We start from the raw sequence: 26,094 nt of genomic DNA on the forward strand, positions 1-26,094 counted from the left end.
GTACTTTTTGTAATAGAAAAAGGGTTTTCAACCAATTTTTTTTTTTGGAACCCCCAGGGAAACCAATATTTTCAACCAATATTGTTACTAGTATTTATGAATTGGGCTATTTTTTTTTGGTTTTGTTCTAGAATCTGGACTACTAAACTGGCATAGTTTTCTCAAGTAACTAGTGCAATTATCCGCGCTACGCCCGGTCTTTATAAATTTAGTTGATATAGAAAGTTAAAAGTTTATTATACAAAAAATTACAAATAAAAATAAAATATAAGACATTCTAATTCCCTTGAAATTGAATTAGATTTCGTCAAATGTATTGTCCTAAAAGAAATCTTGTTCTCATGGAAATTCAAAGGGAGCACCATTTTTATATATATATATAGAATGTATTCTCCACATACATCTCTGGCTTTCTCTCCTCCATCTGCTTCTATAGAGAAGGCGGAGCGTCCTTGGCTCAACATTATAGCACATAGGGCTTCGACGCTACTACAACGCCTCGCTATGAGAATCTAGCTTTGATAACGCTCGGCTAAGTCTTGAACCTTCGCGCTAACTGTTCGTAGAATCAACATTATCTTCACAATTAAGAGGAAACAAAAACTGTAAATACAGAGGTCAAACATTTAACAGCCATGTTTCCTTTTTTCAAACACTGGATTTAACAATGATCTTTAGTTTCTTGAGAAACCACAGAGAGATTGGAGAGAACCAAAGCTATTTACCTTGCTTGCATAGATTGTGATACAGAACTGATTTACACATATAGAGATACAGATTAAAACTGTGAAAGGACCAAAAAAACAAATAATAACTAACAAATTCATTAATTACAAAGATGAAGATAAAGCATGAGGGAGGAGAAAATTATGATACCTGGATCCGTGGACTCATCTGAGATTTCTCATTTAACAGTCAAGCCAATGAAATGTATATAGATTTCTTCACCACAGTACCTTCAGAAATTTATATATCCAATGAACAGTAATTAAGGAGACTCTTAGATTTATTGAGGAAAAAAAAGAAGGAAAAAGACACATCTGTGAAGGAAGAGGGGTCTCTTAGTATTCTGAAATCTGAAACGGGGGCTATATGGGCTTTAGTTCAACATTTACTTTGTGACTTTATTACTGATACGTGGGCTTGAGTGCCACATTTATTTTGTGAGGCTTTAAGCCATTTAATTAGTAAAATATGTATAAAATCAAAATAAATCCAAAAAAAAAAGGAGAAAAAAAATAAATTCAATTGCTGGTCATAGAGAGGTGGCACATCACCTTGTCTATGCGTAACTTTATATTATATATAGATAGATATAGATTGAACATCTACTTCAGATGGAACCAAATAGTCGCAAGCACCGAAAATGTTTTCTTCTAGTAAGTCCAGTTATTAGTGGGCAATTCGCACGATTGGCCTTATTCGGGGGATGGTCTTTAATTTTTGTCCTTCGCCTAATACCCCGAGATTCTGGGTTTGAACCCCGACTCAGTGAAAAAAAAAATTCGCAAGGCAGAGTTTCGTAGCAAAATTAAGCCTATTCGGGCAAAAATTAGGTCTTTTAAGGTAAAGGTTTGCCCTTCTGCCCAAAATTAAGCCTTAAGGCAAACCTCTGCCTTAAGACCTAACTTTTGCTCGAAGAGGTCTAATTTTGGGCAAATGTTAGGCCTTAAGACAGAGGTTTAGCGAAAGCCTTGCCTTGCGAAACTCTTTTTTTTTTTACTGAGCGGGGGTTCAAACCCAGAATCTCAGGATATTTTCAGCCACTTTTTGAAGCGAATGACAAAAATTAAAGACCAGCAATTTGTAGGAGAAAACATTAAAGACCAGCGCCTTTGAAGGACAATCCACGCAAAAAAATGGATGTAAGTTGGACTTCTATGCCAAGAAACATTTTCGGCTCTATTTAAGAAAAATATTGGAACCTTAAGACCATTCACAATAAAAGAGTGTATATATACACTTTTGAGCAGAATTTCAAACAAAAATGAGATATTTTATGCATAAGCTCTTTAGATGAAAAGGATTATACACATGTAAAGGAGGACACACAGGAATAAAATAATGTAGCTTGGTTTTGGTTTGGTATCACCTTTTGAGCATACCAACATATTCGTTGTTGAGCCCATTTCAGTATCTTTACTCAAACCAAAAACCAACAAATCTTTACTCAACCCTCCATTCCCCCATGGCTCGAGGTCCACTGATAACTGGCTTACCAATTGCCATCAGATAGAAGGGGAGAAAATTTTAAAAAAATAAAAAAATAAAAAAATATTGGTGGAACCAATATGTATTTAGTCTAAGAATGCGCAAGTAAACAATAGCGAAATCACTGAAATTGAGAGAGATGTGAGTGTCAATCATTATGTCAACATGCTCAGAGAGTGTTCCAGAAGATGGAGAAGGAGAGAATGCACTTACATCCTCTCTCCCATATTCACCTGTCAAGGCATGACATATATAGCAGACAACCAGCTCTCTTCAGCCAGTTACTGCGATTGATTAGTATCTTGTGCGGCGGAGCAAACTGTTCTCTCTTTTGCGTTTTCTCTAGCGGAGCCCACCCCCGGTCCATCGTACTGATTCGTTTTGGAGACACAAGACAAATCTACAAAGAATTCTTTTTGCAAGTTATCTAGAGGCTTAGCCAATTCTTTTAAGAACTAATCAAAGATTAGAAGAATGTTACGGCAAAAAGCAATTATATAAAAGATATAAGGATACTTTTCATGGTGTAAGACCTTTTGAAAGAATTGATCCAACGCAAATAATACCATGCCTTGTCCAGAATCAAGCAGAATTATCCCAAATAATCTAGACCTAGCGTCGTCCAGTGAAGCCACTTCCAAAGGAAAAACAACATTTGTTGTATTGTAGAAGGAGGAGAATGACACTTCGCACACTGTCAACGTCAGAGATAGCAGGTTCGTGGTGATAAGAGACGGGGTTATTGCGTACATATATTTATGCTTGTTCCTGAAGTATAAAACGATCTATTTGTTCCTGAATAGTTTCTTTCAAAAGGGCTTATGCTTCCTAAGTAAATATCTTGGTAGAAGATATGATTTCTTAGAACTGAGGTTTATTAGTTTTTAAGTATGTATGTAGCTCAACAAGAAATTTCCTTACCTGTCCAAAGGCACAAAGCTTTAGACAGCTCTTGCTAGAGTGTGTTTTAAAGCTGGATTAGAACACAGTGGTGGAAAGTATGATGATATTACTGTCATAGTAGGTGTAGCCAACATTTGGCCTTTGTAGTGCTTGCTTCTTGATGTCTGATCTAACTTAATTGGAGAAATTAGAGTTAACAGTTCTTAGTAGTTGTGAAAAAATTGATCTTCATAGGTTAGATATAAGTTGAGGAACAAGCAAGGAACCTCTATGTAATTTGATTCTTTATGTTTGGTCCTACTTGATCATTCATTCATTCATTATAAAACTAGTTTTGTTTCTCCTTAATGTTCTTTTGTCTTCAATCTCTTCTGCTTTCCATAATTTGCATGTGTTTGGCCTTTGTAATGCTCTGCCTTTTTGATGTCTTTTCTGAAATCCAATGGAGAAAGTTAACATACAACAATTGTTGATAATTATGAAAAATTGGTTCTTTGGTTACGGAGTTTCTATGGTTAATTAAGTTGTTGATGTTAAAAAGAAACCTATCATAGTTCTCCTGAAATTTAATCAATAACAATTAACTATCACTCCCTCAAATATATGGAATACAATCTCCTGAAATTTATTAATAAACTATCACTCCCTGAAAGATATTGGAGTACAATGTCTGCAGCTCAGAAGTATAGAGAATTGGCATTGACATAAAAATAAGCTTGATATTCCAGAATCCACTAGTGTGGTACGTAGCTGTATTGGCAAGTGCAACATCTGCCGTCTTTTTCACTCTTTGTCATTTCTTTCTTAAAGATATGACAATGTTGCAAAATTTACCTTTTTGAACCAACAAATGACAAGCCAAATGGTAGGCATATCTCTCAAACAAATAGTCAACAATGGACTCTCCAAATTGGAAATGGCTAACAAGCATTTGTTCTAAAACAGCTCTCATGGTTTTTGCTACATGTTTACCGCTGCTATAGGCATCGAAACAAATGTCATCGTCGTTGTCCCTCTCATCCCAGTTCATTTGGAAAATCTCTAGGTTATCAAGATCACATGAACCTTCCATTTCAACTATCTTTTTTAATTCATCCTTGTATGGTGAATAAAAAGGATAGTTAAAGGAGTCTAGTTCTACCTGTTCAATAAGTCCCTCATGCACTAAATCTATGAGTGACTCTGATAGAAGATCCAGATGAACACAGTGATATCCATGGGGATCAGGAATGCTCCTTCCAATAAATGTTATAAGCATGTGTCCACCAGTTACTACTTCCTCGGAGCGTAATTGCAGAAACCTTGAAAAATCCTTTTCAAATTGCTTCTTGTAGGCTTCAAATACTTGAGGAGGACTTGTCCTTGTTATGTATATGCTATTGTTGTTCTCAATCTTTTCTGGAGACTGCATGTTTCAGTATGTAATGGATATCAAAATGTTTAGTCTATCTAACAAAATATGACAAAAAGCTAGAACTACATATCCTGCATATGGCTTGCATATAATTAGCGCGGTTAATCTTCACATGAAAATATTTCCCTTTGCAATATATGATTAACAAGATAAACTGAAAAGAGTTGGTATGATTTATTGATACCTGGGAGAGCCAATGAAGACTGTAAGATGAGTGAACCAATTGCAAGGTTTTGGTAGGAAATAGCCTCTCATAAAAGGAACCTGGCATGCCTGATACGAAACAATTTGCTCCATCTTTGAGATTCTGATAGACCAATGGAATCGATTTGAAAAGAGTGTTGAAGTCATTATCAGGGAGATCATTAAGATAAGCTTGAAACTCTGGCATTTTGCAGCTCTTCTCGTGGCATAATCTTTGTACGGTCTTCATAACATTCGACACTGTGAAAAGGGTGATTGGTCCTGAAGAGCAACCCAAATCTGCCATATTAAAACACTTGGGAAACTCACCACTATTGAACATCTTCTTGATGGCATCTTCTAAAACAGGTTTTGCCTTTAGTATTACCTCTCTCTGGAAATTAGGAAACATGAATTGTTAATTACTTAGTTCATACAATAGACGACAACAACAATTACGCCTCAATTCTAAGCAAATTTAATTTGACCGACAATGTAAGAAAAATAGCTGAAGAACAGAAACGAGAATTCAGACCTGAAGAGTGGAGCTGCTGGCATAACTGCATTCTCCATTTCCCGCTTTCATATGCAGAAGTTTTCCCCTTGCCATTACTTCTGCCACACCCCTATTTTTTTGTTGTCCCATTGCCTGAGATGTAAATAAGTTAGACGAATGACAAAAAATTACTAATGTTCTGTTTGTCTTTGTACGTTATACATCACATGATATGTATAAGAATGGACAAACTTGGGTCCCATTTTCAAATTCTTCTTTCTCTCCTCTCCCAAACTCTCTTCTTCCTCCCATCTATCCATTAATATGTCCACATTTCTTTTCTACTACAGTACAATTTGTACTTCATATATGCTACTAATTGGAACACCAATTTAAAGACTATCTTCAACAAAAAGTTTCATCCTCCTCTCCGACGCCCCCCACCCCCCCCCCCCCCCCCCCCCCCAAAAAAAAAAAGCCTCCACTAGAAAAAAGCAAAAACAACTGAATGATATTTCCTTCAATATGGGTGTAAAAATTTGGTAGAGAGTGTCCTCTTACATCAAGAAAAGAAAGGAGAAAATTCATTGTCATTATCATTTTCATTTTCAATTCCTATAACAAAAATGTTCTCATAAAAGTATCAAAGTCACGAAATTCGATTTAAAATCCACGGGGGAAGAAAAAAGCCTACAACTGATTTAATCAGCTACAAAAAGAATTCCCCAAATTTAAACCTTTGTCGTGGTGCTCGTTCTAGGTTCCAGAAATCTTACCGTTAGATTGAGATATGAAAGTGCTTTTGCTTTACCTTTTATGGTAATTGGATTAATGTTTTGGTTGGTGTCGTTTAAAGACCAGTTTTGATTCAATTTTGCCGTGTTTTTTTTTTTTTTTTGCTGAAACATTTACAGTGCTCATTATAATATCTTTAGTTTTGAAAAAAATAAAATTAAACCTTTGAATGTAAAACTAACTAATTCACGTTATAAAAAATGAAGTAATAAAAATTGTTCTAGATTTTTTGTTGGTGATAATACAATGAAATTATAATTACAATTGAAAAATAAAATGAAGAAATAAAAATATCTTCGGCTGAGGCGCGGATAACTTGCTCTCTTTAAGGAGATTCAAGCCCACTGCAGCAAATCTACCGGTCCAGCAGTAATCTTTCTAACTTGTCCCCTCCAGGATACAACAGCCCGATCACGTCGTACAACTCAACAAACTCTGGACAAGATGTTGAGTCCAAAGCTCCACCAAAAACAAGAACACCTTTCTTCAACTAATAAACTCTCTTTTATTTTCCTCACTTTTCAAGAACTCTCCAAAATATATATTTTTCTCTACCCTCACAAGTTAAGGATGACTAACTATTTATAGCTAGGAAAATCATCCTTGAATTAATTTGATATGAATAGAGTAATAAAGTAGGTAGATAAATGCAAAAATTATTATTTAGAGGTTACATAAGTTACACACATAAAGAGGAAGAACGAGGGTGAGTAAAGGATTAGTGGTTACACAAATTTAACAGAAATTTTATGGCTTACTTACTGCCACAACGTGAATAACATGGTCAAAAGGAAGAAAATGAGACACTAAGTGAAAGGAGTAAAAGTGATAAATGGATAAAGGAGTTTCAAAGGCATTAAACTCCACATTCTGCCATGAACTGAAGGTGCATGAACTGAATGTGGTGGATCATTTCAAAGACACTTTAAAAGCAACACTTTAATATAATCATTTGTAATATTAAAATGCTAAAAGACACTTACATTTTTTTTTTCCGTAAAAGATAAATTGAACAAAATAGAGAAAGAAAATAATCTAAAAGAGGAACAAAAAAGAAATTAATGGTTGAATGAAACAAGGAAGAAGATAAAAGAAGGGGAAAATAGGAGTTAGAATGATGGATCTTTACTGGAACAAGAGAAACAAAGGTATTAGGGGAGTTTGGCAGAGGAGAGAGAAGAGTTTGAAAGTGGACCCAAATTTGTCTATTTGTCAAATAAATAAATAAGTGACTTGGCATAGTAAATTTTTTCAGAAATGAATATGAATAATTCCGGTATATAGCAGACTAATAATTTGGACAGAGGACTATAAAACCATCAATACGGAAACTAAGTGGGCGTTTGGCCATAAGAATTATTCACTTTATTTCGATTTTTTTTTTTATTTTTTTCACTTTTTAGCGTTTGGCCATAAGAAATTTGAATACAACTTGAAGTTATATTCCGAAATATCAAAAACTCTAAAAATTTATTTTTCAAAAAAATTTCACTTTTTTCACTTTTTTACAACTACGGTGCCGTTTGGCCATAAATATCAAAAACTTGTTCACTTTTTTTGAAATTCTTGAAGTTGGAGTTGTGTTTGGCCATAATTTTTGAAATTTTAGGTGCCGTTTGGTCATAAATACTAAAAACTTTTTCACTTTTTTTGGAATTTTTGAAGTTGGAGTTGTGTTTGGCCATAATTTTTGAAATTGTAGTTTTTGATGAAATGTAGTGTAAAAAAGTGATTTTTTTTTTAAAAACAAGTTTTTCTTATTTTTAGTATTCCGGAATACAACTCCGGAAAAAAGTGAATAATTTTTATGGCCAAATGCCCAAAGTAAAAAAAGTGAAAAAAATTTCCGGAAAAAAGTGAATAATTTTTATGGCCAAACGCCCACTTAATTTTTGGTGAAATGTAGTGTAAAAAAGTGAAAAAAATTTACAAATAAGTTTTTCTTATTTTTGGTATTCCGGAATATAACTCCGAAAAAAAGTGAATATTTTTATGGCCAAACGCTAAAGTAAAAAAGTGAAAATTTCTTTCAGAAAAAAGTGAATAATTTTTATGGCCAAACGCCCACTATATTTCACCAAAAATTATAATTTTAAAAATTATGACCAATTACAACTCTAATTCTAACTCCAAAAAAAGGTGATTTTTTTTTTTTTTAGTATCTATAGACAGGGCCTAAGTAAAAGCTTCTGTCAATACAATAAAGAAGTTCTCCTCATAATTGAGTAAATTATTTAGTATCCAATATTCACTTGATCACTTCACTTGCAATAATTGATGTACGACGGTATAATGAAGATAATGTACGTCGGGACATTGATATTGATATCTTATCTCCAATCTCGTGAAGAGTCCCACGTAGATTTTGATAAGGAATGAGTGGGACAGTCCTCACATCCCGAGGTAATTGTTGAAATTGACTCAGACTCAATTTGTGTTTTCTAAATGTGATATCAAAGCTTTTCTAATATTAAGCCACATATTATATTGCTCACGTTTTAAATGTCTAATCTTGAGCGTGCGAGCCAATGTTGAAGAGTTTCACGTCAATCAGTGAAGGAATGGGCGGTCTTGAATTGGGCAACAAATCCCCCACGTTTAATTGTTGAGTTTGTCTCAAGTCTACAAGAACAATGATTATGAAAAGAACACGACTCCCTTTCTCAATATAGGCAGGATTATGTAGAAACTAAATAAGGGATAACACTTAAAAGGGCAAGTTTTAAGTGCGGCCCAACTTATAACTGGACTCACTAGAATAATAAGGGCAAAGTACATATATATATATATATATATATACATCTTTAAAGTAAATATTTACAAAACGCGACGATAATTTTCAGTTTACAAGATATAACAGTACAATACTTACAAACCTATACAAAACCCAATTAGAGGCCAAACCCACGGAATCACGCATGCAAATACCGTTGATTCCTACTCTTCCCATAATATCTCCCTCGATTTTTCTCCCCCAATTTCGCTCAATGTTTTCGCCCTATCTCTTCAGTTTTCATTGAGGATTCGAATGTGATTGAAGAAACAACTGCAACGTTGATAAACAATCAATTCCTCAATCAAAAACCATTGAAGTATCAGAAGTAATACAAATTTCGAGTTCCAAAAAAAAAAAAAGGAGCAGGTATTTTCCTTTTTTTGTTGTTGATATTTTGTGGAAGAATACAATCTGATTTAATAGAAGTCGATTGATGCATCAATTACCTAAACAAATTATCAATTATACGCGATTGAAATTTCAGAAGAACCATTCAAAATCGTACGGATCAAAGCTTTATTAGTGTAACAATGGCTGATAGCACAATGCAGTCAATAATGATACAACATAGTGGAAGATGGGACGCATCAGGTGAATATATTTGAACTCCAAATACATTATGTTTTGAAGGCAATTAAAAGCATGTAATCTCGTGCATGAAAGAATTTGTATGAAAAGTTGTATGAACTTCATATAATAAGTAGATTCTGTAGTATGGAATTGATTTTGTTCAGGAAAAATTTGTCTATTGGAGTATGTATGAATTTTGGTTGAAAGTTGTATGAACTCCGTATACTAGGTAGATTCTGTAGTGTGGAACTGATTTTGTTCAGGAAAAATTTGTCTATTGGAGTATGTATGGATTTTGGTTGAAAGTTGTATGAACTCTGTATACTAGGTAGAGTCTGTAGTTTGGAACTGATTTGGTTCAGACAAAATTTGTCTATTTTAGTATGTATGAATTTTGGTTTAAAGTTGTATGAACTTCGTGTAACAGGTCGATATGTAGAATTCAAAATTGAAGGAATCCAGTACGATTCAAATTCGAACTATAATGGATTGATTTCTACAATTGCTGCTCAACTGGGGATAGATACCACAGTCCAAACCATAATGATTAAATACATTGCTAGTGACTGATGCCCACCAATGATCATACACAACGACATGGGTGTTTGGGTATATTTAGATAAAAAAAAAAAGAGTACAAAGATTTCTTCAGTAGGTTTCCTTTATGTATCACATTGGAGGATAGTGAAATGGAGGGAATTGAATTCCATCATGATGGTGAAAGTAGTTCCAGTTCAATAAACAGGGGTCGAGAAATTCAATCTTCATACATGGGAAATATTATTGAACAGATTGATATGGCTTCAAGTGAACATATTGAGTTGTTGGATAGTTGTGAAACTGAAATAATAAGCGACCCTCGACATGAATTTGTTGTGGAAAAACAGATTTACAAGGATAAAGAAACACTCAATGCAGTTATGAGGCAATATGCCTTTATGAAGCAGTTTCAATTTCGGGTGAAAAGGTCTGGTACATAAAGGTACGAACAAATATTATTGTTTATTGTAGATAAATAAAAAATGTATGAAGCATGTATGTATGTAAATCACATATATAATATAGGTGGGTGTATGAATATTGTATGATGTATGTGTAAAAATGTATATTTTCAATGTTTCTGATGTGTACTTCTTCATCAATAGTTATCATCTTGTATGCCCTGGTGACAATTGTTCATGGCGTTTAAAGGCCTTAAGTCTAAATGAGTCAAGGCTTTTCAAGATTAGGAATTTCTGTGATGTGCACACATGCTTGTTAAAGGATAGAATTTATGAACAACGTCAAGCAACTTCCAATGTCGTCAGCATTATTATAATGGATAAGTATGAAGATCCAAAAACAATATACACACCCAAGGATATATATAGGGACATGAGGAAACAACATGGTGTAACATTGACCTACATGCAAGCTTATAGAGCGAAGCAAAAGGCAATGATTATGTTACGAGGGGATCCCACCGACTCGTACAGTAAAATTCCAGCCTACTTATACATTTTACAGAAGACATATCCGGGATCGGTTGTAAGATTGGAAAAAACAGAGGAAGACTGTTTCTTGTATACCTTTGTAGCACTGGAAGCTTGTATTAGAGGATGGGAGTATTGCATACCTATAGTGGTGGTTGATGGAACCCATCTTAAATCAACTTACAAGGGGACTATGCTAATTGCTTGTACATTAGATCCAAGAGGTTTGTTTTTTATCTTCTTCTTTTTTTTAAAAAAAAAAAGTTTATAACTGATTGTATTATTTGTGTATGGAAACAGGTAGTATACTGCCGCTTTCATATGGTATAGTTGATTCCGAAAATGATTCATCTTGGACATGGTTCTTTGAGCGGTTCAGGGATGCTTTTGGTGAGAGGGAGAACATGTGCTTTGTGTCGGACAGGCATGAAAGTATATGGAATGCGAGTGCAGCAGTGTACCCTGGGCTGCCTCATTATGCCTGTATTTGGCATTTGTGGAACAATTTAATTAAGCAATGCCACAGAAACAAAGAGCTGATGAGGAAATTATACTATGCAATGGCTAAGACATACACCCTCCAAAAGTTTAACGAATGCATGGGAAGGGTGACCAAAATAGATAGGAAGCTGAAGAGATACTTGTTTGAGATTGGTTATCATAAATAGACACAGATACATGCAACAGTAAAAAGAACATGGACACAGACTTCAAACATAGCTGAATCTATAACCAATGCTACAGTGAATGCTAGGGAATTGCCGGTGGCAAAATTATTGGATTTCATGAGGGAATTGGTTGAAAGATGGAATGCGACGCACAATGAAGAAGCAAAGAATACATTCACAGATCTTACTAAAAAGTATCAAGAAATTATCAACAAGAATGGGGTATTATCACACCGTATGACTGTAAGATAATCCTTCTGTTAACTTATATCCTGTTTTTTTTTTTCTGTCATATGTATGAAAACTCTATAATATGTGTATATATGTTGTATGTTTAGTGTATAATTTCTGAATTACTTGTACAAATGTAATTTTGATTGCAGGTACGAGCTTCCACTGAATTTCTACATACAGTGATTGATGGTGTTAGGAGGTTCACAGTGTGTCTTCGAGCTAGGACGTGTACTTGTGGAAGATTTCAACTGGATGAGATACCTTGCGGGCATGCTATGGCTGCTATAGTGTATAGGCACCAACATGGAGCGGAATATACCTCTGCCTACTACAGCAATAAGAATTTCCTAGATACATATGCAATACCAGTTGTGCCTCTTCCATGTGAAAGTACATGGGATATACCGAGGCATGTAAAGGAAGAGATTGTGTTGCCACCAGATGGTAAAAGACCACCAGGAAGACCAGCTACCAAACGAATGAAACCATTCCACGAGGGGAAATTTAAGAAATCAACAGTGACATGCAGCAGATGTGGTACAGAGGGCCACAATAAGAAGACCTGTAGCAATAATCCAAAGGGAAATTAAATAGTCGACAATGTTATGGCGGTGATATTTTTTTTATGACAGTAGAAACTCTGTTTTTTTTCTTTTTTAGTAACAGTAGAAACTGACTCTGTTTTTTTTTTTTAGTAACAGTAGAAACTGACTCTGTTTTTTTTTTTTTAGTAACAGTAGAAACTGAGTACAATTTTAATAATAATAATGTTGAAAAGTTGATATGAATTTGGTTATCAACATTACGTGTTTGGTTTTGGTTGGCTATAATAAAATCTTATAGTTTGTCTGCAATATGTATGGTTACTGTATGACTAATGTATTTAACAGGCTGATGTATTGTGGTAAATATGTCAGAGCTCACATTACCTGTGGTTTGTTGGTGGACTCACTGGCTTTCACTTGTATCTAATAAGCACCAATCAAGTCAGTTGATTTACCTTGTATTCATGTTGATAGAATTGGATTTTACCACAGGAAGGCCTTTTGTGTTTTGCCTTCTGGCTGCTTTTATACCTTTGTTGGACCCATGAATATGCTGTTGTTCCTTTAGCAGAATATGATTGGGACCTTTTGATTCCTTTTTAGTGACCTTATGATGCAAGGAAAGAGGAGGAGCCTAATGTACTACTTTCTCTGTTCCCATAATTGCTTCTGCATTTTAGTATACTGTTGGACGGGAGGGTAGGGTCAGGTTGGTGTTTTATGTCTTCTTTTTTATTTCAAGTTGTTCCTTCGCATTTATCTATAATAGATGCAGGCAGTTCTGGTGAAGGTTTTGGGCTGTTCTGATTTAGGATAAATTGCACTCTGGTTTTCTTGCTTTTCTTTCCTTCTAATCATTTAAACCAAATAATCTGTTTTGGTTGGGTGGTCATGCATCAGGTTTCTTTTAGTCAAACTACTGTCTATATGAGTTAAAGTAAAATAACTTTTAGACAAGGTGTCTTGCTGTGAGATCCCACGCAAAGCTTGACACCTAAATATGTCAGAGCTCACATTACATTATTTTCAATTTGGCATTTCTTACAATCTGCAGAACCTAAAGCAAGAGCAGCTACACGATTCAAAACGCCTCTCAAACCAAATTGTATGAAAGACGTATCAAATATGATTAATAAACTCAAAGATTCATAGCAAGATGAGTTACAATATTTGCATAACAAAACAGGCAAAAACTTAAGATGGATCCCAACAAAATGTATCATAACCACTCAAAGATTCATAGCAAGATGAGTTACAATATTTGCATAACAAAACAAGCAAAAACTTAAGATAGATCCCGACAAAATGTATCATACCCAGTCACCAACAAACTATGCTTTTACATCAAACGCTACAAACTAGTAACTCTAAAAACTAATTTTTCACTTTTCGTTTAGGTCTCGGTAATTTTTCCCACTGGGGGACAGGTTCCTTGCGAATTCTTGGCCCACCTAATTTATCGGTAACCAATCCAGTGGCTTCACACTCACTAATAGCTCCAGCATCCTGCTTTTGCCTTGCATAATCCCACAGTAGGGCACCATACCTACTACGGTGAAGATGATGATCGAACTCGTCCTTTGGGATTTCCAAGATGCCTTGGTTGATATATTCAGCAAATGCACATACATAGACTCCACAATCACTGAAAAGAAAATGATAATGTAATGTATGAGAAAAGAATTTTTTATGTATGAAAACTATCAACAAATGTTAAAAATTGCAAAAGACCATATTTCATAGAATAAATATACGTACTTTGATTCCGGATCTTGTTCTGGCAAATTCTCCACGAAGACATAATCCAAAGGATCAGAAACACCCTTCTCAATGTATTCTATGTTATTCTTCCGAGAGTGAATCATAGACATAAAGACACCTGCTTTGTATAGATAAAACATTCAGCACCCAATGATGTTTCTAGCCTACATTAATCGGTATGAGCACATAGTCGACTTTATCCAAGCGATATTTGCAAGCAACTTATACCCACGGATAACTTGCGCGACATCATGTTCTGGAGTGATCAGACTAGGATCATTATGGTTATCCTTGAACTGATTGTAAATTAACTCAACCCACGACTTGAAAAAAACATCAGTTGTTACGTATCTGACTGGATTATTTGGCCCATACTTGGCCTTTTTCCTCAGGTAATACATAATCACATCAACTTGCTGAAAACATGTCAATGAAACTATGAATCAGATTTAAGGATACCACATTTCATACATATTCCATACATATGTCTGTCTACTGTCTTAGACGACATAAAAGAAAAAACCACATTCCATACATATTACATACATATTCCATACATATGTCTGTCTACTGTCTTAGACGACATAAAAGAAAAAATCACATTCCATACATATTACATACATATCCCATACATATGTTTGTCTACTGTCTTAGATGACATAAAAGTAAAAACCATATTCCATACATATGTTTGTCTACTATCTTAGATGACATAAAAGTAAAAACCATATTCCATACACAAGACACATAATAAGAAGAAACCAATCTTTAACAAAGAGCAATCAACTATGAGACCCGAATCACATTTAAATTATTCAAATAGTGTCAGCCCACACATAAGAGACGGACCACAATACAAAGCTCGTAGGACCAACAAAATATACACATGAACGACCTAAAGCAGAATATATTCAGACTAGTTTCAATACATATTTCATACACTGTGGAAGTTAAAAATCATAGTCAGACAATTTATAGGTTCAAGACAACGTACCGAGTCTTGTCAACACTTTCCAGTAGTCAGTATAGTGTGGAACCACTCCATTTTGTCAACTATATCAACTCCCATATTAAAAGGATTCACAATCTTATTGGCCTTTTTAGAGAACACTGATTCCCTGCAAAATAACAGATGTTTCAAAATTGTAGAATAACATGTGTTAAAAAAATAATTCTCTGCAAAATAGCTGATGTGTTCAATACAGACCTCCCATGTCTTGTAGACATTTTCGATTTCACCCAATCCTTAAATTCGGTGATCAGATCATTGTCAACATCAAAGCCAATGCAATTTGTGAATGAGTGTTTAATGTGAAAGTATGTAGGAGAATTGATTGTGCTGCTACCGCCTGAACTAAAATCAGTGTATGGTGATTTACCATACGGTCCAGGATTTCTATTTCTTGCTTGTTGTTCAGGTGTAACGATGTCACCACATTTGGTTTCAATCGCTACTATTTGAGACTCGGTAAATGGAGGCATTTCAAAATCATCAAGGGTAGGGGTCTTAGTGGCAGAATTTCCCAAAGCACCCAACTTATCAATGCCAGCAACCACATCATCTAGATTATGTTCTGTAAAATTTGAACATTTAAATTTCATATCAAAATCTTAACCAAATCATTTAAGATGTTATCATGTAAAATGTATATTTGTTTAATGCATATAGTAAAAATGAAAACTGAGTGGTCTCATTACCTGAAATCAGAGTATCAATAGGATGACTCTTCAATTCGTCTGGGTCAACTATATATTTATCACATGCTTCACCATCTCCAACTTGCTCACCAACTTCATGTTTCACATAAAGGCGTAAGTTTTCTTATTTTTCTACATTTTGCATACATTCATATGGGTCTGAAAATGTGTAAAATATAGAGGAAACTATACCTGGAATAGAAGAATTAATCCCATTCTTCAAAGCAGATGCATCTACTACCATGTGATTGGATATTTTCTCACTTACATCCTGCCCACCAATGTCAAAATCACCTATCAGTTCATCAAAATGAAAATATAGGTTGTGCTGAAGTCCATCATTCTTGTTGCTTGTCTTTGGTTCTTTTGTAACATCCTTAACACTGCCAGACATCTGTTTATTAAGATATGTATAAACACATTTAGATAGAAAGGATAATACAAAAGACATTAACTCAAATTTTGATAAATAACCTTAGCTTCAGGAGTTTCAGTTTGCTTGCCAAACATGGACTTTAGATCTTTAAGTAAATTCATAATTGACTTGTCCATGTAGTCTTTCATGTCAACAAACTGTTCACCGACCTGGGATAAAAAGGAAAATATGACAAGAAACCTAAGCTAATCTATATACTACAATGAGAATAAAATTATGAACTTTGAAAATTATATAAACTTGTCAACCTTTTTCTCAAATGATTTAAGATCTTTGCGGACCTGAAAGATGTAGAATAACATTAATGAATGTCTTAACCACAAATACAACTATTTCATAAAAAAAATATGAATGCAATTAGTGAAAACACATGCTTACATTTGCAACTTCCTTCTTCAACGCATCAAATTCAGAACCACGTACAGAGGGACTCGACTGTGTGGGATCCTGTGGTTCTAACACATCTTTGACCGTTGCCTCTTCTGGAAACTCCATAAAGTTGATAGCTACCTTCTCCTCATCTGTTGGGAGAATGTTGGTAAAAACCAGCTACCAACATTTAAAAAAATGTATAAGCTGACCAGTTAGCATGTATAAAAAAAAAGAATGAATGAAATGTGTATGATTAATGTATGACAATCAGTTAGCTTGTATTGTTACCTGATTGCTGTACTTTTTGAACATCCCCTTCTTCAGATGGGCAAAGTAGACTCTTTGCGAAGTTGTTCGCCAATTAAAAATACAAGGGAAGTGGTTTCCAATACGGGTCGCAACCGTAGGATCTACCCTCAAGCAGCATTCATAAAACCATACTTGAATGGCCAGGGGAAAACCCTCAAACCTATAGTAGGTTGGATCATTCGCCAACTTGTGACTGATTGAAGACAACAGCGCTTTGAAGCAATCATTTCCCCATGGATAATTCATATATTCTCCGCTTTCAACCAAGTCAAAGTGTAACTTGGGAACAAATGCTCTATTACTCTCAGTTGAGAATAAGAATGTGTTGATAAAATAAAGTATTGCTATCTTAAAAGCATCAGCATCCCCAATTTCCTTTTTTTGTCATGAAAAAGCTCAATCAAATCATTTTTCGGCACTTTGGTTAGTCCGTTAAAGTACATATCCATCAGTCTGTTGGGGGAATCGGGGTCCGAGACAAATTCGCTGTCCATGCCACATTTTAAACCAGTCACGATGGCAAACTCTCTAATGCCGAAATGAAGCTCTTTCCCATTCAAATTGATGATAAACATATCATCCCTATCATGCTCTGTCTCGGCATACATCAGGCATCGAATTAGCTGTGGCTGAACATTCAACTTTGGCAAATCTAGAAATAACCCAAAAGGGGACTCCCTAAACAACTTTAATTGCGCGTCGTTAAGGCGGTCCTTAACTTCAAGTGGGGCTTCCACGTTGGTGTAAGAACACCAATGAGTCTGTGTCTGAATATATTAAATAAGAGATAGTTACAAAAATGAAAGCATACATAACTATAAAGCGAGTCAAATCATCTAAATATGAGATATACCAAAGTCCATACATATTTTATACACCAAACTCAAGAATCCAATGACATATCTAGACACATTATATCCACAAAAATGCATTATAACTTTATAACTAAACATGTTACTCAAAAATCTTACAGTCAGCCCACTTTTCATACATATTTCATACACCACCAAATCTAGAATTCAGTGTTTGTTCTCTAGATAAATTGATAACTTAGGAACAGAGAACACAAAAAGGGAATTGCTGATCATGAGGCCCAACGGTCAATGCAAGACCACAAAAAGACACTTATCATACACCAATTTAATTAAATCTAAAACAAATAATTAGACATTAGCCACTTCTTTTCAATACTGAAAAACCAACTCAGAACATTTTCCTTACATTTTTCATACACTACCAATTCAGAAATAAAGTTATACACAATTGTTTAAGAGAAATCATACAGTGAGACCACTTTACATACATATTCCATACACCTCCGGAACTCAAAACAGCATATAAAAAGACCAATCAAACCCTTTTTATACCACAAATCATACACATGCAAGTAACCAAATATTCAAAGACTAAAGTGTAAATGTTTTTTTATACCTTCTTTGTCGGGTTGTTTTTCTTCCTCTTTGATGTTTTACCTTTCTTGACTTTCTTCCTCTTTGATGTTTCACTTTTCTCGACTTTCTTCCTCTTTGATGTTTCACATTTCTCGACTTTCTTCCTCTTTGATGTTTCACCTTTCTCGACTTTCGTCTTCTTTACTGTTTCACCTTTCTCAACCTTACTTTTTTTGGCTTCTGGATGCTCAGTTTCTTCTTCGAAATCAGAGTCGTCAGTGACTTTTTTTGACTTACTAGTTGACGTTTCTTTTCGCTTCCTTTTGGAATCATTCCGGGGGGTTGATTTGATTTCAACAATAGTGGGACCGACATTACAAGGATCGTTTAGAACTTTCGTCCTAACTTCATTTTGAACAAACAATCCTTCATCTTCAGAATCTTGCTTTTTCCTTCCTCCTTTTTTTACCGGGGTTTGAGTGAGTAAATTGAAGTTTGGAATTGGCCCTACTTTCGGGCTTGTTGGGGGGCCCAAAAATCTAGGGCTTTTGCGCATAGGAGAATTTATCGAATTGTTTTTACTCATTTTCACAAAAAAGGGACTGGAATCACAACAAATTAAGTTGGTACAGAATGATGCGCACACAAAACACCTGGAAAATACGAAGTAGAAACCCTAAATAAACCGTTCAAATTGACTGAACAAGATGAAATTTATTGAAATGAAGATAGAAACACATCAATATATATTCGAAACTAACACAACAATAGATGATTGAAACTATATGATTGAAATTAACACAACAATATATAATCGAAACTAAAGGAATTGTGAACCTTATATTACCTTTACTAATCATGAAATGGAACGAAATAGAGGAAAATGGAATGGAGAATCACACACATGCGCACACAAAAAAACTGGAAATACAAAGTAGAAACCCTAAATAAACCGTCCAAATTGACTGAACAAGATGAAATTGATTGAAATGAAGATAGAAACACATCAATAGATATTCGAAACTAACACACAATATATGATTGAAAATATAATTGAAAGTACCACAACAATATATGATCAAAACTAAAGGAATTGTAAACCCTAGATTACCTTTACTAATGGTGAAATGGAACGAAACAGAGGAAAAATGGAATGGAGAATCACACACTTTACATGTACATTGCAAACACAGTAGAGAGAGAGAGAGAAAAAATTTGTATGAGATCGTGGGTTAAGAGTAGAGAGGGAATATTGCAGAGGAGGAAGAGAAGCATTCGCAGTTGGCCTAAGATGAAATGCCAAAGCCCAAAATCGCCCAAAATCGTGGTGCGGTACTAAAGCCCAAAACGTGGTACAGTACTAAAGCCCAAATCCGTCATGTTTCGTAAATTGTCGTTATGTTCCGTAAATAAGGAAAAGTATCGTTATATTTTGTGATAAAGAGTCTTAAGTTGGTAGTCTATGTTATTTTCCCTAAAAACATGCGGGCAATTCGCAGGAATGTCCAATTTTGGGGCGGTCTTTAATTTTTGGTCATCAAATTGATTCTCTTTAATTTTTGATCTTCACATAATACTGTGAGATTTAGAGTTCGAACTCCAGCTCAGTAAAAAAAAAAAATCGCATGATAGAGTTTTATAGCAAAGTTAGGCCTATTCGGACAAAAGTTAGGCTTCAGATGCACGCAGAGTTTTGCAAGCCAAAGTTAGGCCATCCGGCATAGTTTTGCAAACTCTGCTTAACGAATCTAAACCTCTGCCTTGCGAATTTTTATTTTTATCTTTGCGGGGGTTCAAACCCGAAACCCATGGATTTTTAGGTGAAGGGCAAAAACTAAAGATTTCAAATTTGAGGGGCAAAAATTAACTATCAGTGGTTTTGAAGGGCAGTCGGCACAAAAAAATGAAAACATGCCAAGCAACATTTTCAGCTCCATTTAAGAGAGAATATTGGTACCATTCACCAAAAAGTGTACATATACTCTTGATCGACCAGATTTTAAATAAAAATGAGATTGATTATACATAATCACTTTAGATGAAAAGGATTATAGACATGTAGAGGAAGATATACAAGAATAAAATATTGTAGCTCGGTTTTGATTTGGTATCAACTTAGAGCATACCAACATATTCGTTGTTGACCCCATTTCAATATCTTTGCTCAAACTGAAAACCAACCAATTTAATTGGGCTTTTCACAACCCCAATCCCCCGAAGTAATTGCACAGTTCCCCTTCAAATGGACTGGTCTTTAATTTTTGTTCTTCAAATAAAATGTCTTTAATATTTGTCCTTGCGGTCTTAATTTTGGACTTTAAAATCAAATTTATGTATAATGGGGCATAATTCTCTAAAGGAGCTGGCTTGTGAATATAGTGATACATTAAAAAAAAAAAACCTTATGGCCCTCTAGAAATAAATTCAATTAAGGCAAAAAATTAAAGACCAAAAATTAAGGACCCTGTACAAACAAAAGCGCAAATGACCCTTGCCCCAGGACTCGAGGTCCACTGACAGTTGTCTTAGCAATTGCTGTCAGATAGAAGGGGACAAAACATTAGACTTTCTTCAATCAGCACAAAGGAAAAAAAATAACTTGGTGGAACTGTTAAAATAGTTTATTTGAACTGTAGTAACTTGCGTTGGTTTTTTTTTTGGATAAATCATATTAATAATTTGTTAGTGTTATAAATATTATTTATTTATTATTTTGGATGTTAATCTTTGGAGAAAAGTTAGGGTCAGTGACTTTGAGACGAAGTCAGTTTTCTCTTATAAATAGAAAGGTTCTCTCTATATTATATATATGTCTCGATTAGCTTATGAAGTCGTAATATCTTAATTAAAAGAGGTTATATGGTCAAGGCGCGTTTAGATGATTGTGTTCCATCCTTGAAGGATGAAAATTTTGCAACGAATATTATTAGATACGAATCAATTCCCTGTACTAAAACTGATAAATACGAACGTGCACTTGATTATGAAAATATCACGAGTTATCTCCAGAAGAGGTAGAACAATTGAGAAGAAATATTTTGAAAATTCTATGCTTTACTCCCGAAGTAATAAACTCTGAAATCTATTCTCGAAGTGGTAGAGCTTCGAACCCCAAAGTAGTAAGACTATGAAATTTACACTCGAATTAGTAGAACTTCGAACTTTACTCTCGAAATAGTAGAACTGTAAATTTACTTATGAAGTGGTAAATCTTTGAACTTTACTTCTGAAGTAGTAGCATTTTAAAATTTACTCCAAAAGTGGTAAAACATTGAAATTACTGTTGAATTAGTAGAACTATGAGATTTACTGTCGAAGTAGTATAACTTACAAATTTACTTTTGAAGAAGTAAAACTTTGACTTTATGTCCGAAGTGGTAAGGCTTTGAACTTTACTCTAGAATGTAGTAAAGCTTTGAAATTTACTCTCAAAGTGGTAAGACTTTGAACTTTACTCTCGAAAAGTTTAACTTTGAAATTTACTCCTGAAGTAGTAAGACATTGAAACATGTCTAAGAAATATTTTGGAGCAATGTTTTCTTGTGCTTAAGAAAAATAATGAGCTATTAAAAGTTGTGTATAAAGTGCATCTAAATGACCAGGTTTGATTTCCCAAAGCGAAGGAAAGATATACCACAACTTACCTCCTGGAGAGATAGAATAATAAAGGATATACATATTACTCATGTGGTATGAAAGTTATTGCAACGTGTACCTGTCTTACATAGAAACATTTTTATTAATTTTATTAAGTATCATTCTTAGCAAATGAAAACAGATTTTGTAGAATGTTTTCTACCATAACCATATCGATATAGCATGATCAGTTGTTATTGATTTCCTCGAAGAAAGTAGCAAGTTCATATATTTTTTGTCGAACGATGTAATAATTATGTGGTTACCGCTACGACAAAATATTCAGATGTTAATAGCGAATCTCCTTGAAGGATGTTTGAAATACTGAAGTTTAGAACATAATATTTACTTTTCGTTATTTGTGAATTTATTAAGTTAAATGTCCATTAGTTTAGTTTTTGCCCTTCAAATAGGCTGGTCTATAATTTTTGCCCTTCAAATAGGCTGGTCTATAATTTTTGCCCATCAAAATCGAACTTATATTTAAATGGACATAAGTTACGCATTATAATATCCATAGGTTATGCCCGCACTCTTAAAGAAATTATGCCCGCTAGACAGACGTTCGATTTTGAAGAGCAAAAATTACAGACCAGCCCATTTGAAGGGCAAATATCAAAGACCAGTCCATTTGAAGGGCAAACCATGCAATTACTTATATTCATGTCACTAGGGGCAGTGGTCTTAAACTGTACCTTAATGACATATATGGGAAGTGAGCTTAAATTGTAAGCCTAAATCTGATGTTAAAAAATAAAAATTATGACAAAGATAAAGAAAAATATATAAATTATATTATAATAAATGCTTTTTAGATATAAAACAAATTTAAAAATTATACTCTCTCCGGATCAAAAAAAGAGTTCACTTTGCCATTTGCACATTAAGAAAATACTAACTCGTAGACAAAAATAAGTAATTTGACTAAACTACCCCTAATTAAATAGACATTGGGATTTGATCATATAACACTTAATAGGGGCAAATATGGAAAAACAAGGTTATTCTTTCTTGATTTGCTAAGTGGACTCTTTTTTTTATCGAAGAAAAAAAGACTAAGTGGACTCTTTTTTTGATCAAGAGGGAGTATATAACAGCATGAATTATATATAAAACAATATATATATATATATATATATATATATATATATATATATATATATTGTTTTATATATATATATATATATAATGTCCACTTATAGTCGTTTTTTTCTTAGATACCAAACCAAATCAAATTAAATCACTACTTTTTTTTTTCTTTTCTTTTTTTCGGTTTGTCGATTTCATGCTGTTTGCGGTTTGGTTTTGTTCACTCCTACCAATACGTATGTAGTCTAGGAACGCATTAGTAAATTTTAGGGAAATCACTGGAAATGAAAAAGATACGAGTGTCAATCATTCTCAAAAGATGATTTCTTGACAAGGAGAGGATGCTCTTACAATCTTTCTCTCAAATTCACCTGCCAAGACATGACATAGATAGTAGCACTCAACTTTCTTACAACCGGTTACTGTGATTGATTAGGAACTTACGCAGCAGAGCAAACTATTGGTGTTGACGGATGGGCTAAAAAAGGTATTGATTCAGGAGAGTGTTCAAGAGAATTGATGAAAAATGCCAAATCAACAATTCTAAAACATTATAATGAAAGTCCTTAAAGAAGCTTTTGTGAATACAAAGGCTATGAGTTCTTCCACGGCTTGCATTCTGACTCTTTCCGATGACACATTACATGCTGTTAATATTGGAGATACCGCATTCGTTGTGATCAGGGACGGGGTTATTGTGTATAAATCAGAAATTCAGCAATTAAGGTTTAATTGTCCATTCCAATTGGGAAAAGCGAAAACTTCTGATGATCCAAGTGTGGCGAAGAAGATTTTGTTCCGGTGAAAGTAGGGGATGTTCTCGTAACACGGATGGATTGTTCGATAACGTTCATGATTTCGAGTTAGAAAGAATTGTGAATATTAGGGTGGATTCATGGGAAACGGATGTACCGGAGACATTGGCATGGAGGATTGTGCAATATGCACTGGACAATTCAAAGAGTACAGAGCTTTATACACCTTTTGCTAGAGAGTGTTTTAAAGCTGGATTGGAACATAGTGGTGGAAAGATTGATAATATTACTGTTATTGTAGCTAATATTTGGTCTTTGTAGGGGTTCTGATTTTTTGGATGTCTGATATAACTTACTTGGAGAAATTAGAGTTAACTATTCTTAGTAGTTGTAAAAAGTTTATGTAATTTGATTCTTTATGTTTGGTCCCACTTGATCATTCTTTCATTCATTATAAAAATAGTTTTGTTTCCCTTTTCTTTTCTTTTGTCTTATATCTTTTCTGCTTTCTTGATTTGGCCTGTGTTTGGCCTTAACATTTAGCAACTATTGATAGATATGAAAAATTGATTCTTTGGTTCCAAAGTTTATGTGTTTAAGGTTGTTCATGTTAAAAATAGATTTTTAAAGAGAATGTTTCCTAAGATTTTAATCAATTACAATAAACTATCACTCGTTCAAAGATTTGGAATGACCACTTTCATAGTATGCCTGTAAAATGTAGTGAAGAGGAGTGAGCCGAGCTTGAGATTGAGCAACAATGGTGTCACAACAATGGCGGTTTGGAGAGAAAGTGAGAGATAAAAGGATGAAGATATTTTGGAGAAATGCTCAACTGAACTATTTCATCACAATGCTAAAGTATATATACAGTCAAACTAGTTAACTAACTGAATTGGGAAATGACAGCTAAGCTACAGCTGGACCCCACTTACTAACTTCTATCACTAACCAGCTGATTACAAGAGATCAACTAATTGATTATTACAAAAGCTAACTAATTATTACAATTGTAACTAATATACAAAGTACATTGAATAGAATAAATGTAAAGTATAAATACACATCTTAACACACCCACCCCCCTCTCAAGTTGGAGGTGAGGTTCTTACTGCCAACTTGCCAAGAATAGCAGAGTGCTTTACACCAGTGAGGGCTTTGGTAAGAATATCTGCCAGTTGATCACCAGTCCCAATATGATGCAAAGCAATGAGGCCTTCTTGCAGTTTGTCTCTCACAAAGTGACAGTCAACTTCTATGTGCTTTATCCTCTCATGAAAAACTGGGTTTCTTGCTATGTGCAATGCAGATTGACTATCACAAAATATAGAAACAGGTTGAGGGTAGGTGAGAGCCAGTTTAGTGAACAACATGCACAACCAAGTGATTTCCCCAACCAATTTCATGAGAGCTCTGTACTCAGCTTCTGCTGAGGATTAGAAAATTGTTTTCTGTTTCTTAGATTTCTAACTAATAGGTTTATTTCCAAGTAATACAAGGTACCCACTTATTAAGCTCCTAGAATCAGGGCAGGTGGCCCAATCTGAGTCACAATGCCCTCTGACTGTACAATCAGGGTCATTAGACATGAAGATGCCAAGTGTGGGATCAACTTTGAGGTGAAATGCTGCATGTAAATGGGGTTCTCTGGGATCTTGCGTGTATTGACTTAAATGTTATACACTATAGGCAATGTCTAGTCTGGTATTAGTTAGGAAGTTCAATTTTCCAATGAGTTTTCTGTAGAATGTAGGGTCTGAGAGTGCTGCTCCCTCCTTGGCTTTGAGTTTCACAGTAGGATCAGTAGGAGAGGTCAAACTATGACCGTTGATGCAATCATACTCTTTCAGGAGTTCAAGTGCAAATTTTCTCTGTGAAATTATTACCCCATCAGACTTATACAAGACCTCCAGGCCTAGAAAATAATGCAACCTGCCCAAGTCCTTAATTTTGAACCTATCATGCAGGAAATTCTTCAAGTCTGTAATTTCTTCTGTATCTGTACCAGTGATGATAACATCATCCACATAAACTGCTACATACATAGTGGAGGAACCAGTTTTTTTGTAGAACAGTGAGTAGTCATATAATGAGTGCAAGTAACCTCTGCAACATAGAGCTTCTGCTAGCTTGGCATACCATTGCATGCTAGCTTGTTTTAGACCATAAAGAGATTTGTTCAATTTACAAACTAAACTAGGTATGGCAACAGACAGACCAGGTAGGATTTCCATATAAACTTTTTCATTAAGATCACCATGCAAAAAAACATTGTTAACAACAAGCTGTGATATGCACCGATACTTCTTGACTGCAGGAGCAACTAAAGCTCTAACAGTGGTCATTTTAACTACAGGGGAGAATGTTTCAGTGTAAAAAA

The 26,094-nt window shown here is 34.5% G+C and overlaps 4 protein-coding genes across 5 annotated transcripts; 3 read left to right on the forward strand and 1 right to left on the reverse strand.

The window, feature by feature from the left end:
• Window positions 1–3,714: 3,714 nt before the first annotated feature.
• Window positions 3,715–7,155, reverse strand: LOC132645153 (benzoate carboxyl methyltransferase-like). Of its 2 annotated transcripts, none has more exons than XM_060361947.1 (4): window positions 5,984–7,155; window positions 5,247–5,360; window positions 4,713–5,105; window positions 3,715–4,519 (listed from the first exon to the last, which is right to left on the reverse strand). In XM_060361947.1, the coding sequence occupies exons 1-4, from the start codon at window positions 6,113–6,115 to the stop codon at window positions 3,908–3,910; spliced, it is 1,251 nt and encodes a 416-aa protein (XP_060217930.1). In that variant the 5' UTR covers window positions 6,116–7,155; the 3' UTR covers window positions 3,715–3,907. The 2 variants fall into 2 exon arrangements, with proteins under 2 accessions (XP_060217930.1, XP_060217931.1); XM_060361948.1 differs by having other exon boundaries at window positions 6,986–7,146.
• Window positions 7,156–10,037: 2,882 nt separating this feature from the next.
• LOC132644293 (uncharacterized) lies at window positions 10,038–11,488 on the forward strand. Its single transcript, XM_060360883.1, has 3 exons — window positions 10,038–10,315; window positions 10,494–11,044; window positions 11,121–11,488. Exons 1-3 carry the CDS (start codon window positions 10,038–10,040, stop codon window positions 11,486–11,488), a joined length of 1,197 nt encoding a protein of 398 aa, XP_060216866.1.
• A 113-nt stretch (window positions 11,489–11,601) lies between these two features.
• Window positions 11,602–12,694, forward strand: LOC132599906 (uncharacterized). The gene is made up of 2 exons (XM_060313072.1): window positions 11,602–11,731; window positions 11,872–12,694. Exons 1-2 carry the CDS (start codon window positions 11,606–11,608, stop codon window positions 12,310–12,312), a joined length of 567 nt encoding a protein of 188 aa, XP_060169055.1. The 5' UTR covers window positions 11,602–11,605; the 3' UTR covers window positions 12,313–12,694.
• A 10,821-nt stretch (window positions 12,695–23,515) lies between these two features.
• LOC132644294 (probable protein phosphatase 2C 80) lies at window positions 23,516–24,035 on the forward strand. The gene is made up of 2 exons (XM_060360884.1): window positions 23,516–23,760; window positions 23,846–24,035. The coding sequence occupies exons 1-2, from the start codon at window positions 23,516–23,518 to the stop codon at window positions 24,033–24,035; spliced, it is 435 nt and encodes a 144-aa protein (XP_060216867.1).
• The last annotated feature ends 2,059 nt before the right edge of the window (window positions 24,036–26,094 follow it).

Source organism: Lycium barbarum, chromosome 6 (assembly GCF_019175385.1).
Source record: "Lycium barbarum isolate Lr01 chromosome 6, ASM1917538v2, whole genome shotgun sequence".
In the NCBI taxonomy this organism is placed as follows: Eukaryota; Viridiplantae; Streptophyta; class Magnoliopsida; order Solanales; family Solanaceae; genus Lycium; species Lycium barbarum.